General features: G+C 47.4%; 1 protein-coding gene across 1 annotated transcript in view; it reads right to left on the reverse strand.

The window, feature by feature from the left end:
* Positions 1-18150, reverse strand: part of PDE2A (phosphodiesterase 2A) — a 384874-nt gene extending 366724 nt beyond the window's left edge. The window contains exon 1 of the mRNA XM_053385339.1: positions 17829-18150. Coding sequence (XP_053241314.1) covers positions 17829-17896 — 68 coding nt within the window. The 5' untranslated portion in view covers positions 17897-18150. The remainder of the gene's footprint in view (positions 1-17828) is intronic.
* Between the last annotated feature and the right edge of the window lie 378 nt (positions 18151-18528).

The following is an 18528-nucleotide window of genomic DNA, read 5'->3' on the forward strand; positions in this document are numbered from 1 at the left end:
AGGATCAGTGATTTGGGGAAATGTAGAGATTTCTCGAAGCTTGAGAGAGTGTAATGAAGTGTGTCAAGTTACTGATGAACGGGGCACAGCATCAAATTCATTTTCTCAACAGGTTTGAACCCATTGCTTCCCAAGTCATAGAACCATAGGACTGTAGAGCTGGAAGGAGGGCCATCTTTACCCGGGGGTGCAAGGGGTGCAGGGCACCCGGGCGCCGAATTCTGGCGGGTGCTAGGCGCCTGCCGCTGAAGCCGCCTAAACTCTTACTATCTACCTGTTATGAAGTAATAAATAATTTTGATCAAGCTAGAAAAACAAAATACATATACAGCGGTACCTCTGGTTGCAAACGGGATCCGTTCTGGAGGCCGTTCACAACATGAGCAGAACGCAACCCTTGTCTGTGCATCTGTGCATGCACGGGTCACGATTCGCCACTTATGCACATGCGCGTGCGGCGAAACCCGGAAGTAACCCTTTCCGGTACTTCCAGGTCACCGCGGGACGCAACCTGAAAACAGCGGCGCTTGTCAGACTCAATGACGGCGCTTGTCATTCACAATGGCCCTGTGCACGCAAAATTAACTCTTACATCAAAATATTATGTTACGTATTGTATTGAGCTGCTATTCAGCTGTGTGGTTAGTGGCCCTTTGACACGACTGATGTTTCTCCTAAGTAGGTACCTAAACAATACTTATAAGTTTAAGTGTTGTGGTGTTGTATACTTAAGCATAAGTGCATTGTAAATAAATGAGCAAATAAAAAAGTTTGTTTCTTTTCCCTCCCTTCTTTCGTAAACAAGAGATAAGGCGTAAGCGTGGTGTTTGATATAAGCATATTGTATTGAACTTTATTACGGCCATTGGCCCATCACACGACAGTTTCCCATACCAACATAATGTTGACATAAGCATAGTAAAAGTTAATTTGGGGACTAAACTAAATTGGGGACACTGGGCGGATCTTTGCACCCCGGCAGTGCATATGCTAAAGAGAGTGCTGGCTGGAAGGGACCCCAGGTGCAATCCAGTCCACCCCCCTGCAATGCAGGAATCACAGCTGAAGAATCCCTGACAGGTGGCCATCTGATCTCTGCTGAGAAACCTCCAAGGAAGGAGAGTTCACCATCCCCCGAGTGAGTTTGTCTCCCTGCTGAACAGTCCTTATCTTTGGAAAGTTTTTCCTAAGGTTTAGTTGGAATGTCTCCAAATATATCATGAAGGCTGGCAACATCAGCCCTGCCATTTGGGAATCCCTTGCAGACGACTGCAGTGCCCAGAGACAGACAGGTCATGCATCTATAGCAGTGACCAGAGGAGGAATGGCCTCCGGGAGAAGAGCAGAGAGAAGAAACGCCCTGGTGCGTCTGCATCAGCACAGCCGGACACCTTCATCTGCCCCAGCTGCAACAAAACATCTCTCTCTACAGCCATAGCAGGCGCTGAAACTTTCCAACAGGTTGACTTCACCTGCAAAAGTGCTCTGTCTTCCATTGTCTCCCCAGGTTGGGAAAAGCTGGCCATACATTCAGGGGGTGAGCTCTCTTGTGTGTCACAACAAAGACAGTGCCTGCAGAATCCCAGGTTGAAATCCACACCCAGCTATTGTGGGAATGTTCAGGGAGGCAGGAGAGGATATATTGCTTATTAATATCCTTCCTGACTTGCGCTAGCAAGTTCCTTTACTTTCCCCTTTTTAAACGCACAGCGAATAGCTGGTTGCAGGGTTTTTTAAGCCTTTCACTATTAGGTTCCTGGTAAGTTCCCTTATATCCCTCATAAAAGAATAAACATGCTACAATCTTGTTTAAAGTATCTAAAAGTAGTTTACTCACATCAGTTCACAGTTGGATCCCTGAAGGCAGACTTAGTTACAAAGTATATACATGTGGATCTATCACATATGGGGATAATTCCAGTGTCCTCTGTTGTTTGAAAGCCAACAGAGCATTTCTAGCTAAAAAGCTGCTCCAATGACGGAGGAAGTCAGAGAGAGAGAGAGAGTGTGTGCTGCATGACTCGTCCTTTTATTACCTGGACAGGTAAGGTCACACCCACCTCTAGTCACATGCAAAAGAAGGATGTCCCAGCCAGGAGGAAACAGGAAGCTTCAACTGGCTGGACCAAACATTCCCCCACATGTCCACTCTAGGAAAACAAGGAATGTTGTATTTGACTGCTACTTATGCATTACATTCCACAGCTGTGGGGCTTCCACTCAGTATAAGTGACCTCACTGGGTGACTGAAATAGTAAAAAATGAGGCTGTGTATGCTGTCTTGAGCTCTTTGGAAGAAGTGAAGAATGTAAATAGGCTTCCCATCCCACCTGTTCCGTTTTTCAAGGAACCGCCCCTTATTTAGAATCATGGAGTTGTAGAGTCGGGACCCTCAAAGGCCAACTAGTCCATCCCCCCTGCAATTGAGTAACGTTAAAATGTAATGTCAAATAAGGAGACATTCCTTCAGATCAAGTTTCAAACCTACTCAATACAAATAAGTACTTTAAACCTCCAAATTAATGCACTAATAAATAAAAAAGACTAGAGCGCACTGCTCCTCTCCAAGACTCCCGTAGTAGCAGAGCGCTTTAGCCCTGAGCACAGGGAGTGTATCTCAGTGAGGAGAGCATCTGCTTTGTGTGCAAGAGGTCCCAGGTTCAAGCCCCACCATCTCCAGTAGGTCTGGGGGACACCTTTGGGTGAAATCCTGGAGAGAGAGCCTGCCAGTCAGTGTCTGCAATACTGATCTAGATGTGCTTCCTTTGCTCTGTTCTTTCAGCAGGAGAGGCTAAAAAACAACCACCTGGCTCCATCCCTGCCCCTTCGATAGCAGCCTGATCCACACACAAAATCGGGCTTTTATTTTTCTTAGCTTCAAAGCAAGCTGGTGCGGAAGCCTTTATTTGCTTAATGTCTACCTGTTGAGCACCTGTTAAAAGTCGCAAGAGCGTAGGCTGCATATAAAGGAATCTGGACCGGCATTCTGCATGAGACATGCTTTGTGGACTGGCATTGGACAAAATGGAATATGGGTTCCTTCCAAGCCACATGAACCTATAGATCTTTGAACAATGCAGTGTGTGTGTGTGTGTGTGTGTGTGTGTGTGTGTGTGCCACAAATGCTCTCCATGGCAACCAAAGGGAAGCAAAGAAGAATTGGTTTAAATTGCAACAAGGTAGACGCTAAGTTATGTTCTTGCTTCCGAGAGCCCTCGAGGGAGGAGGTTTAATAAAAACAGGCTGGTTGGAAACTTGCCGCTGAAATAAAGCACCTAATGTCTTGTGAAAGTTAGGCCTGTATTTTAAGAGTGGGACTAAAGCAGAGGTAGACGAGGGGTGGCTGCGATGTCACGTCTGCACAGAGTCACAGAGTTGGAAGGGACCTCAAGAAGTCATCTAGTCCAGCCCCCTGCTATGCAGGAATCTCACCTAAAGCATCCCTGACAGACGGCCACCCACCCTCTGTTTAAAACCCCCCAAGGAAGGAAACCCCACCATCTCCCAAGGGAGACCGTTCCACTTTTGAACAGCTCTTACTGCCAGAAAGTTGTTCCTGATGTTTACAGTGGTACCTCGGGTTACAGACGCTTCAGGTTACAGACGCTTCAGGCTACAGACTCCGCTAACCCAGAAATAGTGCTTCAGGTTAAGAACTTTGCTACAGGATGAGAACAGAAATCGTGTTCCGGCGGTGCAGCGGCAGCAGGAGGCCCCATTAGCTAAAGTGGTGCTTCAGGTTAAGAACAGTTTCAGGTTAAGAACAGACCTCTGGAACGAATTAAGTTCTTAACCCGAGGTACCACTGTAGTAGAAATCTCCTTTCTTGCAACTTGGAGCCATTGGTCTGACTAAACATCAGGAAAAGCCTTCTGACAGTTAAGAGCTGTTCAAAAGCGGTGGGCTCCGTTTCACTAGAGGTTTTCAAATGGAGGTTGGAAGGTCAGGAGTTGTTTAAATGTGATTCCCATACAACTCTATGATTCTATGAGTACACCAGGAACCTCCCTGTGGGGCTACCATCCCAAGCACGCCCGTGTTTCCCTGCAGAAACAGAGTCATGCTTGCAGCGCCCCTGTTCCCAGGTCAGTGCTGACACCTCCCTCCCAAGCCATCACCAAAGGCTCTCCTCTTCTCGATGTGCAGGAGCCATTACCTCTGATAATAGCCTGTCCTCCACCAATTCAAAAGACAAGGTAGCTAAAGATGCAGCAGGAAAACATTGCTGCCTGACAATAGGCAGACACACTTCAAAACATGCCTCCGCAGCTGCAGTGCCTGTGCCATAATAATAATAATAATAATAATAATAATAATAATAATAATAATTGTTTGTTTGTTTGTTTGTTTGTTTGTTTGTTTGTTTGTTTGTTTGTTTATACATACCCCACCCATCTGGCTGGGTTTCCTGAGCCACTCTGGGTGGCTTCCAACAGAATATTAAAATACAATAGTCTATTAAACATTAAAAGCTTCCCTAAACAGGGCTGCCTTCAGATGTCTTCTAAAAGTCTGGTAGTTGTTGTTCTCTTTGATATCTGGTGGGAGGGTGTTCCACAGGTCGGGCGCCACTACCAAGAATGCCCTCTGTCTGGTTCCCTGTAACTTAGGTTCTTGCAGCGAGATGAACCACCAGAAGGCCCTCGGAGCTGGACCTCAATGTCTGGGCAGAACGATGGGGGTGGAAACACTCCTTCAGGGATCCTGGGCCAAGGCCATTTAGGGCTTTCAAGGTCAGCACTGACACTTTGAATTGTGCTCAGAAACATCCTGGGAGCCAGTGTAGGTCTTTCAAGACCATAGGAATATATATATATAGTCATATTATCAGTAGGGTGGATTATCAGAGCCAGCATAGTGTTGCGGTTAGAGTGTCAGACTAGGACCTGGGAGAGACTAGGGTTCAAATCCCCGCTCAGCTATGAAGCTCCCTGGGTGGCCCTGGGCCAGTCATTTCCCCTCAACCTAGTCTGCCTCACAGGGTTTCTGTGGGGAACAGTGTATGCCCCCTTGAGCTCCTTGGAGAAAGTGGGATATAAATGAAATTGTGTGTTTGAGCACCTTAAGCCCTTAAGCTCCTGGGGGGGGGATTGGGAGTGTAAATGAAACCCCCCATGCATTGCAGGGGGTTGGACTAGATGACTCTTTCGGTCCCAGTGTGGTGTAGTAGTTAAGTGCGGTGGACTCGTAATCTGGTGAACCGGGTTCGCGTCTCCACTCCTCCACTTGCAACTGCTGGGTGACCTTGGGCCAGTCACACTTCTCTGAAGTCTCTCAGCCCCACTCACCTCACAGAGTGTTTGTTGTGGGGAAGGAAGGGAAAGGAGAATGTGAGCCGCTTTGAGACTCCTTAAAGGGAGTGAAAGGCGGGATATCAAATCCAAACTCTTCCTCTTCTTCTTCCCTGAAATATACTCTGAGTTGAGAGTGGATTTCATTCTCTTTATTCAGCTCATAGTGGTGAGGAGGAATGGAAGTTCTCCCAGAATGTCTGCTTTATATACATTATTTACACAATGGGCCCCATGTGATTGGCTAATTCCGGGATTCAGCTGTAGGCCAATCAGGTTGCGGATTCACTTCCACCTGGAGCTGGATTGGGTGGCTCCTGTGGACCAATCAGACTGCTGCATTCTGGATCCTATTCAACTCAGTACATAACATTCCCGATCTACAGCTCTATGAGCATGAACTCTACAAGATCCACCACCAGCATACGAATCTATATGGCTGATTCAAAGACACCCACCCGCCCCACTCACACACGAAAAGAAAGTTCACTACTGCCAATCGCCAACAAGCAACCGCACCCTATGCCAACCCCAATTTCTCTCGCCACCAAAGGAACACAAGCAAATAGCAAAGAGAACCCGCACAAACGACACTGGCACAAAAATCCACACATACGTTAAGCAAATTAGAAACATTGCCTCCCAACACACACCCCTCACCTTTCCCCCCTCCACCTCTACCCCCCCTTTTCTTCCTAATGTATCCCTAATGTCTCAGCAAATGAAACTGACCTGTGGAAAATGTAACTTGAAAAAAGAGACATTGCACACACCTTTGTAAACCAAGAAAACTTTAATAAAAATATTTTAAAAGGAAAGAAAGAAGTGAGGCATGCTGTTTAACTTCTAGGAATCCAAGGGGGAAGGAATTGGACCCTGAGAGATACCAAGTCACTCACAAGGCTGTTAAAATTCCTGCTCCATGATTGCAGTCATGGGATTGTTGTCTGTCACATGACGGTGTGTGTTTTGACTTCACAGAGTGGGATGTGACGAAGACAGGATGTTTGTGTTTCTGTGTTCCGTAAAGTGGGACTATTGTCCTTTGTTCTTTTTCTCTTTGCTGTCTGATGCTAGAGAGAGAGGGAGCCATGTTGCAGTGCTCCGTGTGTGTTTATATGTAAATAAAGTAGATTAGCCAAAATGCTGAGTTGCTGAGGTCTGTCGCACAAAATGCACAAACTCTGCGGATCCCTAAGTGTGCCGGTGTCTGTTGGCATCGGTCGCTGTGATGTTCGGGCTGAAGAAAGCTTTGGAAGCTCCCAAACGATTGACCAGGAGGGAGAGAACATGCCAGTCGGGCCTCTGCCAGAGTCCTACTCAAGTGTAGGCTGAACTCCTGACAAAGGCATCACATTTTTTAACAAGGCCAAAACAGGGGCAGCATTTCACGTGGCACAGCAGGTAAGAGATCACACAGGAAACTGGGGAAATGGGAGCAGGTGGAATGTGTTAGGGCTAGCCCAGAGTGGGGTGGGTGGGCTTGGGCAAGATGGTCTCAGCAGAGCCCCCTCCCTGATTTAAGCCCAGCAGCGTGAAGCAGTAGAGGGAAAAGCTGGCGCAATTCTAGGTTGCATCGACTGTGGTCAAGTGTGCAGCTCAAAAGTGCTGGTCTTGCTACTACACATCTAAAAATGTCCGTAGGCAGAGGCAGCTTCTGAAGCCAGCTGACATGAGCACCACAATTGTAACCCGTGCCTGGCATTCGGTGGCGGAATGACGACCATGGCATCAGAGGCCGGGAAGGGCAGCCTGTTGCAAATAATAAACCCCATTGTTTCCCCCTCCTGTTTCATGAAGAGAGCCCCATTGCGGAGGCTGCCGTGCATTTCTCGCAGCAAAAATGCGTGCTCAGAGGCCTCGTGGAAATACCCCTATCCCGTCGTGTTTTGGAAATCCAAACACACGTCTTTTCTGCAAAGAACGGGGGGCTGCCGTTCCCCAACGCTGCGTGCTGTGGCTCCGCTCTTTTGGCGGCCTCTGCGCCATCCGGAAGAGTCAGCGTTGTGCATTTGCTTAGATGCCAGAGCCATAAAACACTTGGATAACCAGATAATCAGGGAGGAAAATGTCCCCCACGGAGGGACGAAACTGCAGGGTTAGCTAAGAGGCAGTGATTGAGGGCCTGAATCACAGACTGACAGTGAAGCAGAGGGAACAACAGGAGCCAAGGCTATGGGTCTCCTTTTTATTCTCCCCACCCTCATGCACAGCACAATGCAAATCTCCAGCTGCAAAGGCACACAGAATCATAGAATTGTAGAGTTGGGAGGGACCCCAGGGGTCATCTAGTCCAACCCCCCCTGAATTGCAGGGATCTCAACTCAAGCATGCAAGACAGATGCAAGACTTCTGCTTAAAATCCTGCAAGGAAAGAGAGCCCACCATCTTGTGGACTCTCCTTCCTTGGAGGTTTTTAAGCAGAGGTTGGATGGATCCTTTAGTTGAGATTCCGGCATTGCAGGGGTTGGACTAGATGACCCTCAGGGTCCCTTCCAACTCTCTGATTCTGCGAATTTAATCCTCTTTTGAATCCATCCATGTTGGTGGCCATCACTGCCTCCTGTGGGACGGAGTTCCATAGTGTATCTACGTATTGTGTGAAGAATGACTTCTTTCTATCTTTCCCGAATCTTCCAGCATTCATCATCATTGGATGCCCATGAATTCTAGTGTTATGAGATGATAGATGATAGATAGATAGATAGATAGATCATAGAATCATAGAATCATAGAGTTGGAAGAGACCACAAGGGCCATCGAGTCCAACCCCCTGCCAAGCAGGAAACACCATCAGAGCACTCCTGACATATGGTTGTCAAGCCTCTGCTTAAAGACCTCCAAAGAAGGAGACTCCACCACACTCCTTGGCAGCAAATTCCACTGTCAAACAGCTCTTACTGTCAGGAAGTTCTTCCTAATGTTTAGGTGGAATCTTCTTTCTTGTAGTTTGGATCCATTGCTCCGTGTCCGCTTCTCTGGAGCAGCAGAAAACAACCTTTCTCCCTCCTCTATGTGACATCCTTTTATATATTTCAACATGGCTATCATATCACCCCTTAACCTCCTCTTCTCCAGGCTAAACATGCCCAGCTCCCTTAGCCGTTCCTCATAAGGCATCGTTTCCAGGCCTTTGACCATTTTGGTTGCCCTCCTCTGGACACGTTCCAGTTTGTCAGTGTCCTTCTTGAACTGTGGTGCCCAGAACTGGACACAGTACTCCAGGTGAGGTCTGACCAGAGCAGAATACAGTGGCACTATTACTTCCCTTGATCTAGATGCTATACTCCTATTGATGCAGCCCAGAATTGCATTGGCTTTTTTAGCTGCCGCATCACACTGTTGGCTCATGTCAAGTTTGTGGTCAACCAAGACTCCTAGATCCTTTTCACATGTAGTGCTCTCAAGCCAGGTGTCACCCATCTTGTATTTGTGCCTCTCATTTTTTTTGCCCAAGTGCAATACTTTACATTTCTCCCTGTTAAAATTCATCTTGTTTGTTTTGGCCCAGTTCTCTAATCTGTCAAAACAAACAAGATGATAGATATAGATAGATAGATGTTTCTCTATTCACTTTCTCCATGCCATGTATAATTTTATATATTACTTTTGTGCCACCTGTTACAGTGGTACCTTGGTTTTCGAACAGCTTAGTTCACGAATAACTTGGAACCAGAACACTGCAAAACCAGAAGTAAGTGTGCCGGTTTTTGAACTTTTTTTGGAAGCGGAACGTGCCCCATTTTTCGTCCCCCTGTGTTTCCTGTTGCGCTGCTAATTTGCGTCCCACCCATTGTAATTCAAGCCTTCCGTCTCCGATTGCAGTCTTCTGAGGTGAAATTTGGAGCTTATATTTGGTGCTTTTGTTTTTGCTATTTATTTTGCATTTTTTTGTTTCAAGGCTTTTTCAGTTAATTTGTTGTTGTGGCTGTGTGGATCCCAGTGCAGCTACTGATTGATTGATTGATTGATTGATTGATTGATTGATTGACTGCAGAAATGGATAAAGGCCCGCCATCCAAACAATGACTATCTTCAGTGCAGGTGAGGAAAAAATTAATTTTAATTTTTATCATCTACAATATTGTTTTATTTATTTTACAGTACAGTACATTGTTTATTGCTTTCATTTTATGGATCAATTGTCTTGTTAGATAGTAAAATTCATGTTAAATTGCTGTTTTAGGGGTTGTTTTTAAAAGTCTGGAATGGATTAATCCGTTTTGCATTTTGGGAAAGTGTACCCTGAGTTTGGAACACTTTGATTTTTGGAATAGACTTCCGGAACGGATTAAGTTTGAGAACCAAGGTACCACTGTACTTGCCTTTTCTCTAAACTAAAAAATTCTAAACATTTCCTTTTTCTTCTAGGGTTCTTTATTTGGGCTTAGACCATGTTCCTCTTTGGACATTTGGCTTTTTGTCAGTCCTCTGTACTCTTTTCACAGACCGAAATCACCCTGAGGCCTGTGGGAGACATTTTGGCCTCCCTCCGCACCCAGGCGGCTTTGCAATGTCACAGGCAGAGCAGACACAAAAGGATCCCATTTTCCTCTTTTTCTATTCTAGGAAAACTCCTCTGGGGTTTTTGACACGCTGTCAGTCACGGCCTGTGAACTAAGTATGGGACAGTAACTGTTCCCCCCCCCAAAAAAAACCCCACCCTTGAAAGCTTGAAGGAGTTGCATTTCCATCACTTACGTTCTGGTGAATTTGCAGTTTCCTACGTAAGCAAGGCAGTCAAGCCTTAAACTAGCTCTGGGTATGGCCCAATAAGGCAATTATTCACTCTGGGGTCTCTGTTGTCTTGCAACTCATTTATTAAGCATAATTGCTCTGATAAGATGTGCCTCCATGCTGCATAAATACATGATAAGCTGCCTTGATATTATGTTCCTTTTATCACACCATGTCAACCGATATTTCAGCATCCCATCCTACAGATGTTCCTCTCTCTCTCTCTTCTCTCTCTCTCTCTCCCTCTCTCTCTCATCCCGTCAGTCAAGCAGAGAGAGGAAGAAATGAAGGGATTGTCAGAATATCAAGGATGTGTCTATATCAATAGAAGGACGCATCTTCAAAGCAGACTTCTGTGAGGCTGTGTGTGAACTCATGGGCACCTCATGAAGCTGAATGCTGGGAAATTCAGGACAGATAAAGAAACAACACGGTTAGACTACGGAACTCCCTCCCACAGGAGGCTGTGAGGGACACCAATTTGTATGGCTTAAAAGAGGGTGGGTTCAAAACCGGTTCAAACATATGTTAGAAATGTAAGGAAAAAGAAGGGACTTTTTATCATATGTGGTGTGATAAAATCATATGTGAGGTGAAATAAAAAAATTCTGGGAAATGATATACAATGAATTGAAGAAAATGTTCCAATTAACATTTGTAAAAAAGCCTGAAGCATTTTTGTTAGGGATTGTAGGAAAAGACCTGCCAAGGAAATTGAAGAACATATTCATGTATGCGACAACGGCGGCAAGAGTCTTGATAGCAGAAGGATGGAAGAATGAAGAAATCCCGACCAAAGAACTGTGGCAAGGGAAACTGACTACCTATGTGGAACTGGAGAAACTGATGCGCAAACTGCGTGAAAAGGACAACTGTGACTTTAAAGAAGAATGGGAACCTTTAACAAAGTAGCTAAAGAAACAACAAAATGAACTGGCCTCCGTGGCAGGTTTTGAATAAACAATCACAAATTTATTATTGGCAACATACAGACCGATAATTTAAGGATTTTTACAATTTTATAATATGCAGAGAACAACGTGTTGAAAAACCAGAGAGAGGAGCTGAGGGAAGTCCGGGTGGGGGCGGGAGGGTGGGTTTCTCTTGGGGAGGGGGGAGGGAAAAGGGGGGGGGAATGAGGATGATATGTTTTTGATAAATTGTTATGCTGAAATTCCTAATAAAAAATATTTTTTTTTAAAAAAAAGGATGGGATACATTCATGGAGGAGGAAGGGGCTATTGATGACAATGCTCTGCCCTCCACAGTCTGCTTCTGAATCTCGGTTGCTAGAAACCACAGGAGCCACCAGCCTGATCCGGAAGGCTCTTATGTTCTTACAGATGATGAAGAGATCAAGGGAGCCTGGATAGCTCTGTTGGTTAAAGCACGGTGTTGATAATACCAAGGTTGCAGGTTCAATCCTTGCATATTCCTCATTGCAGAGGGTTGGACTAGATGATCCTTAGGTTCTTTTTCCAACTTTATGATTCCAAGTGGTAAATGTGGACAAGCCTTATTGCATGATACAGATCCTGACCTTCACCATGCATTAGAATTAATTGCACAAAATAATAATTAAACAAATGACGCCACATTTTCATGAATAGAGATGACCAAGCAAAACCATTGTATGAAACTTTACTCCTGGGTAAATCAGGCATCTGTACTGCCTGGGTCTGCAACAACCTCAAGGCTAATGGAGAACACCGTACCCTACTTTTTCAGGTTAAGTGTCCTCTTCTCTGTTGGTAGGTAGGAGTCCACATGGGCCCACAGAAAATTATGATGCAGTGGTGTCAGAATAGGACCTGGGAGAACAGGGTTCAGATTCCCTCTTGGCCATAAAACTCACTGGGTCGTGGCTCCCTTTCAGCCTGGCCTACCTCACAGGGATGTTGTGAAGAGAACCATGTGACCCACCCTAGGTTCCCTGGAGGAAAAGGTGGGATAATAATAATAAATTTTATTTATACCCTGCCCTTCCCAGCCAAGACCGGGCTCAGGGCGGCTAACACCAGGTATAAAAACAATTGATTAAAATACAACTTAAAAACAAGATTAAAATACAACATTAAAATGCAGCCTCATTTCAGTAGAAACTCAAATCAAAAACTTTTTGGGGATGAAAACGTCAAGTCTTCACCAAGGCCAACTATCCAGACTGGTCCTACGCAGGCCAGAAAAAAGCCAGGGAAGTCCCCAACTAGGAGTTCCATCATAGAAGGAGAAAGGAGAAAGGAAAGAGGGGGAGGGGATCAAGTTGATTCCAAGCCAAAGGCCAGGTGGAACAACTCTGTCTTACAGGGCCTGCGGAAAGAAATCAGATCCCTCGGGGCCCTGGTCTCATGAGACAGAGCGTTCCACCAAGTTGGGGCCAGCACTGAAAAGGCCCTGGCCCTGGTTGAGGCTAATCTGACTTCCTTAGGGCCTGGGACCTCTAGGGTTTTGCTATTTATGGACCTTAAGGTCCTCCGTGGGGCAGACCGGGAGAGGCGGTCCCGTAGGTACGAGGGTCCTAGGCCGTGATAAGTATAGAAACGTGATAAGTAAATAAATTTACAGAAAGAAAAGGAGAGGAAAGAGAGAAAGAGTTTACTAAGCGGGGACAAAGGGCCAGTCAATGGAAGGCGGAGGAGCAATTGCTGGATGTCCCTGCAATGACCATGCAATGAGTGCAGAGGAAGACACGATCCAACTCATGCAGTGTGACCTACTTCCATCCAGCAGCCGCTGGGGGCAAATAAGCAGATCAAGACTCAGAGCACAAAACACCTTGGGCTGGATATTTAATATTGCCAGGCTGCTGGCTGCAAGAGCCAGGGACACACCCTGCTTCAGCAGCCGGCATATGATTTTTGAAAATGGTTCCAGTGGGTTTTCATTTGCAAGGCAGGGAGACTAGCGGCATTGTGCGAAAGAGACACCGAGAGAGTTGCACCGATGGCCTCAAGGCTTGTGCACAGAAAGTGAGCAAGGCACTCCAACATTTGGAGGGAGCAGGGAGGAGCCTAAAACCTCGCCCTGCCCCACAGTTTAAGGAGGGTGTGGACAAGCTAGAAAGTGTGCAGAGGCAGGTGGTCAAGATGATCAAAGGTCTGGAAACCAAGCCCTATGAGGAACGGTTGAAGGGGTTGGGGATGTTTAGCCCAGAAAAGAGCAGATTTAAGGAGGTGATCTGAGAGCCATCTATGCCTCTCCTCGTCTGTATGTTTTGTGTGTGAGAGAGTTTAGTCATGGTTAGAATAAATTAGCTAATTCTCTCAAACCAAAGAAATGCAGACATTTGTTGCCGGGCTGCTCCCCATTGCAGCAATGGATGTCTATATTTTGATGTTGCATGCGTGTTCCATGAAGATTATCCCTCTATTAAGATCCGTATGAGTGTCAGTTTCGGTATAAATCTGCCAAGAAGACACACTTTTGCTGCTGTCTGAGGTTCGTAATTCATGAGCCTCTTATAACACCTTTATGCCAACACTACTTTCTGCAAAAAGAGAGCACCTCCTCAAAGCTAATAATAATAATAATAATAATAATAATAATATCTCAGCTTTCTCCCAAACCAGGACTCAAGGTGGCTTCCACAAACCATAACCACACAAGTAAAACACAAATAGCTTAAAATATATCAAACAGTACCGTTAAAAGAATTAAAACAAAATATATATTAAAAAATCTATTAAAGTACAGATAATAAAAATCAGCACAGCACTCTTTAAACTCCCTTTCCTTAAAATGCAGTCAGTTCCCAAAGACCTGCTGGAATAAAACTGCCTTCACCTGTTGGCAGAAGTAAAACCAGGAGGGAGTCAGTCTGGCTTCTCTAGGGAGGGAGTTCCAAAGTTGTTTAGGAGAAGCCACCGCTGAGGAGACCCTCTTCCACATCCACATCAAATGTCCCTGTGAGAGTGGTGGGGCCAAGAGAAGGGCTTCCTCAGAGCCCAGGTAGGTTCATATGAGGGAATACAGTCTTTCAGATAGCCTGGACTTAAGCCTTAAAGGGCTTGATAGGTCATATCAGCACTTGGAATTGTGCCTCAAAACAAACAGGTCACCAGTGGAGCTTTTGCAACATGGGAGCCATGTGCTCCCCATAACCAGCTTTTGAGCCCGTGTTGTATGCTTTGGCCACACAACTCCTGCAGGATCAACCATAGGACAATGAACCAATTATCCAGACTCAGGAACTATCCTCCCACAGTGCCTCCATCACGCCAGGATTCAAAATCTGTTTACTGGCCCTCATTCAGCCATCGCTGAGTCCAGGCACCGTTCCAGTCCTTGCACAGCCTCTTGTGATTAAGATGCTACAGAGAACGAGATCTGGGCATCGTCAGCGTGCTGATGACACCTTGCCCCAAATTGCCTAGTGAGATGACTTCATATATGCATGAGCTGAACTGGTTCTTGAAGTTTAGCTGTCATTTTAACAGTCTGATGTGTTTCTATTTATTCCCTGGCTGTGGTTTTGCTCTTATATATATTCATAAAAGGGGGTGGGGGGAGGACAACATACTTACTTCGCCTAAAGGCTTTACAAGAGTCTACAAGCAGAGCAGCTGGTTTATGTAACCTATGTAAATAGCGGAAGAGCAGTGATGACATCATTAGCACAGTGGGTCACACAACAGGTTTTTGTGCAACTCCCACAACCCCTAGCATGGCTGCCAGAGACCTGACCATGGTGTGCCCCCACTTCTCACAGTATATTTCCCACAATGCGCAAGTCATCCTAATTATCTGGAAGAGGTAGGTAAGCCAGGACTTTCACGTGGGCTCAAAGTATCAAAGCATAGCACAAAAAGTAGGCTCTTGAAGGCCTGTTCAACATAGAAGGGATAATGAGGATGGTTCTGTTCAGTGTCTTCAGTGGGTACCATTTAATGGGGCCTGCCTGCCTTCTTCTAGAGGACTAGCTGTGCTGACAGGCTGCCAAGCTTCAGAGCAGCACAGGGCTCTTCCTCAGCCATCTGTGAAAATTGTCACCTGAACCACTTGAAAACTTCTGAGATTTTAGTTTTATTCTATAGGGCTGTTGGTGTGCAACTGCTTGTACTTTGTGCTGCAATACCTACTCAGCATCCTGTGGTCTGTTGCACCTGTGGGTCTTGGTAAGAGGCAGTGTGGCATAATGGTTAGAGTGTAGGCCTAGGGCCTGGGTGACCTTGGGCCAGTCATGGCCTCTCAGCCTAATCTACCTCACAGGATTCTTGTGGGGGTTAAATGAGGAAGGGGAGAACCATGTACACCACCTTGAGCTCCTTGGAGAAAAAGGAGGGATATGAATGCAACAAATAAATCATCACCATCATCATTGGTGGTTGCACCCCTGCAAGAAGTGTATTTTGTCCTGCTCAGGACTGGAGTTGCTGCTGTCACTCCTTTGACTTGTGCCTTCCCACACCCTCTTCCTCCCCATTTTGCACACTTGCACCAGAGCATTTGCACCACTTGAGACAGAGCAACTCCCTGGGTGTTGCACCAGTGCAACTCCATGACATGCAAAGGCCTGAGCCTTTCCACTTTTCAACTGGAACAGCGAACCACACCATCAGATCATGGAAGATCACAAGAGCATTTGCTCCTTCAGCTTAAAAGATAAGAGGGGAGAAGTTTCTTGATCCAGGGCACTGGATAGCAAGTAATGTATTCCATTTCCATCCTCTGCCTTTCATTGGCACCATCAAAGTGATGTGTCTCTTCTGAAGCAAGCCACATACTGCAATCTAAGCAGAAATAACAATATCTTGGTCTTCCTCCCTTTAGCCCAAGAGCACACAAAACCAGCTGGGGGGTGGGGGTGGGAGAGACCTTCGTTTATAGCCCTAACCAAACTGAGGCTTCTTCTCAACATGGTGCCAACCATCCAGCGCTCTGGATGAAAGAGATGCAAAGCTTAAAACCACAACAAGGTTACAGCCACTCACTGGACCACTTTCACATAGAATCATAGAGTTGGAAGAGACCACAAGGGCCATCGAGTCCAACCCCCTGCCAAGCAGGAAACACCATCAGAGCACTCCTGACATATGGTTGTCAAGCCTCTGCTTAAAGACCTCCAAAGAAGGAGACTCCACCACACTCCTTGGCAGCAAATTCCACTGTCAAACAGCTCTTACTGTCAGGAAGTTCTTCCTAATGTTTAGGTGGAATCTTCTTTCTTGTAGTTTGGATCCATTGCTCCATGTCCGCTTCTCTGGAGCAGCAGAAAACAACCTTTCTCCCTCCTCTATGTGACATCCTTTTATATATTTGAACATGGCCGTTCCTCATAAGGCATCGTTTCCAGGCCTTTGACCATTTTGGTTGCCCTCCTCTGGACACGTTCCAGTTTGTCAGTGTCCTTCCTGAACTGTGGTGCCCAGAACTGGACACAGTACTCCAGGTGAGGTCTGACCAGAGCAGAATACAGTGGCACTATTACTTCCCTTGATCTAGATGCTATACTCCTATTGATGCAGCCCAGAATTGTATTGGCTTTCTTAGCTGCCGCGTCACACTGTTGGCTCATATCAAGTTTGTGGTCAACCAAGACTCCTAGTCTTCACCTTTCACTCTTTATGACATTTCACTTCAAATGCTTGCAAACATCAAATGACCACTCTTAGGGGAATCCGACTGACCCCCCACAAGATCCAAAGTAGCCCTTCCATAACTCACAATCCACACCTTTCCATGCATTTCTAGTTTTGAGCAGCAAGCAAACTTTGAGGAATGTGGTTCCCTGTATCAACACTACAAGAGGAGCTCTCCTTACCGGTGGAACCCTTTTCAGGCTCCTGTTCCCTCAGAGGATGTCCCCCACCCCGCCCTGCGCAAGCATATCCTGGAGGAAACGGAAGGCAGAACTTGACCAAAACCGTTTTACCCACACACACCCCAAACTGTTGCCTTCTTTGCACCCGGCCAGCCGACCATCACATTGACACCGACTCAACCCCGGAGGAAGGAGCAGCCCAGCTCAGCGAGGGGAATCCCAGCTACCTGCCCAGCCGCATCCTCAGGTGTCTCCGCACCTGGCAAAGTCGCCCATGTGGAGCCAGCGTCTTCCTCCCTCTCGCCCTTCCCCTCGCCAGGCGCTGCAGGCGCTCCGCCTCGCTCCGCGCAACCTCCCGCCTTCAGCACCACGGACAGCGCTCGCCGAGAGGTACCCAAGGGCGGCCGGCGTGGGATGCAGGGATGCTCTAAGGCGGGCGGAGCACAGCATCCCTCGGTGTCGCCCTGGCAACCGCTTGGGGAGGGGGATGCCGCGCGCCCCACTCCCTTCTACCTTGGACAGGTGTGTCTGCAGCCGAGGGACCAGCCCAGAGGGGAGCAAAGCCCTCTTGGCTTTTTTTTTTTTTTGGTCCAGCTCAACGCTTACCATCCAGCTGCAGGGAGAACTTTTCTCTCCACACACACCCTCTAAATCCCCCCCTTTACCCCCTCTTTCACCTTCCACATTCCATCATCCTTTCCCCCTCTATTCCCCCCCCCCGCGTTCCCATCTCGGTCTATTCACTTCCCAGCGCTTCTGTGCGCGCGCGCCCCTCCCCGCCATCTCTCTCTCTCTCTCTTTCTCCAAAGCCTTTTGTTCTTCCTGGCTGCTATTTCCGAACTGCCTGCATTCCTCTCCAACTCTCTCCACCTCCCGATTTCGCCTCTCTGTCTCTCTCTCTCCCCGCCTCTCCGCCAGCCAGGCTCCTTCGGCTCCGGTCCCGTCCGCCTCCCTCTCCCCCTCCCCCCTCCCAAATTCCCCATAAGTCTCCGAACTCCTGGCGGCGGCCAGGGACTCCGAGGGAAGGACGAACCACTCACAAGTCAGATGCCGCCGGCTGGTACTGCTGGCTCCGGCAGAGGATGGAGTGGCCGCAAGCTTGGCCCATGACTCCTCATCCTTTCGTCAGCCTCGCCAGAAGGAGGAAGAGGAGGAGGCGGGCGGGCGGGAAGGCAGGGGCCGGTGGCCAGGGATGCCGCCCCAGTGGCCCCCGGGGCGAGGCAGCCGCCGCTCGCCTCCACCGAAGAAGGCAAATGATGGAGCTGTGTTAGGGACTCTCCTCTCTCTCGCTCGCTCGCTCTGCTCTGCTCTCAAGGCTGATGCTGTAACGGATCCTAATGCAGGTTGCCGAAGCATGCAGAAGGAGGGGGGGAGTGAGCGAGAGAGGGAGAGAGAGAGAGAGAGAGAGAGAGCGTGGATGTGTGGCGCGTGAACAAGCGAGCGAGGAGCCCGCTTTGGCGAACCCGCGGGTCGGTTTCGTGGCAGCTCTTTCGTGGTGTCGCAAAGCAGAGAGGCTTAGAGGCGTGTTGTCGCCTCTGCCAGGACTAGGCGGTGCGGAAAGGCTGGCTCTTGCTCACTGACACATCTGGGTTTGTTTAAAAAAAAAGGAAAAGTGGGGTATAGAATATGCACCACCCACCGCCCTGAGCTGTTGACAGCGAGCCCAGCAGCATTTCACAACACGGCAGGGGTGAAGGCGCAAAGGCTCGTTGGAGATCAGCCCCAAAACCTGAACACAGG

Source organism: Podarcis raffonei, chromosome 4 (assembly GCF_027172205.1).
Source record: "Podarcis raffonei isolate rPodRaf1 chromosome 4, rPodRaf1.pri, whole genome shotgun sequence".
Lineage (NCBI taxonomy): Eukaryota > Metazoa > Chordata > Lepidosauria > Squamata > Lacertidae > Podarcis > Podarcis raffonei.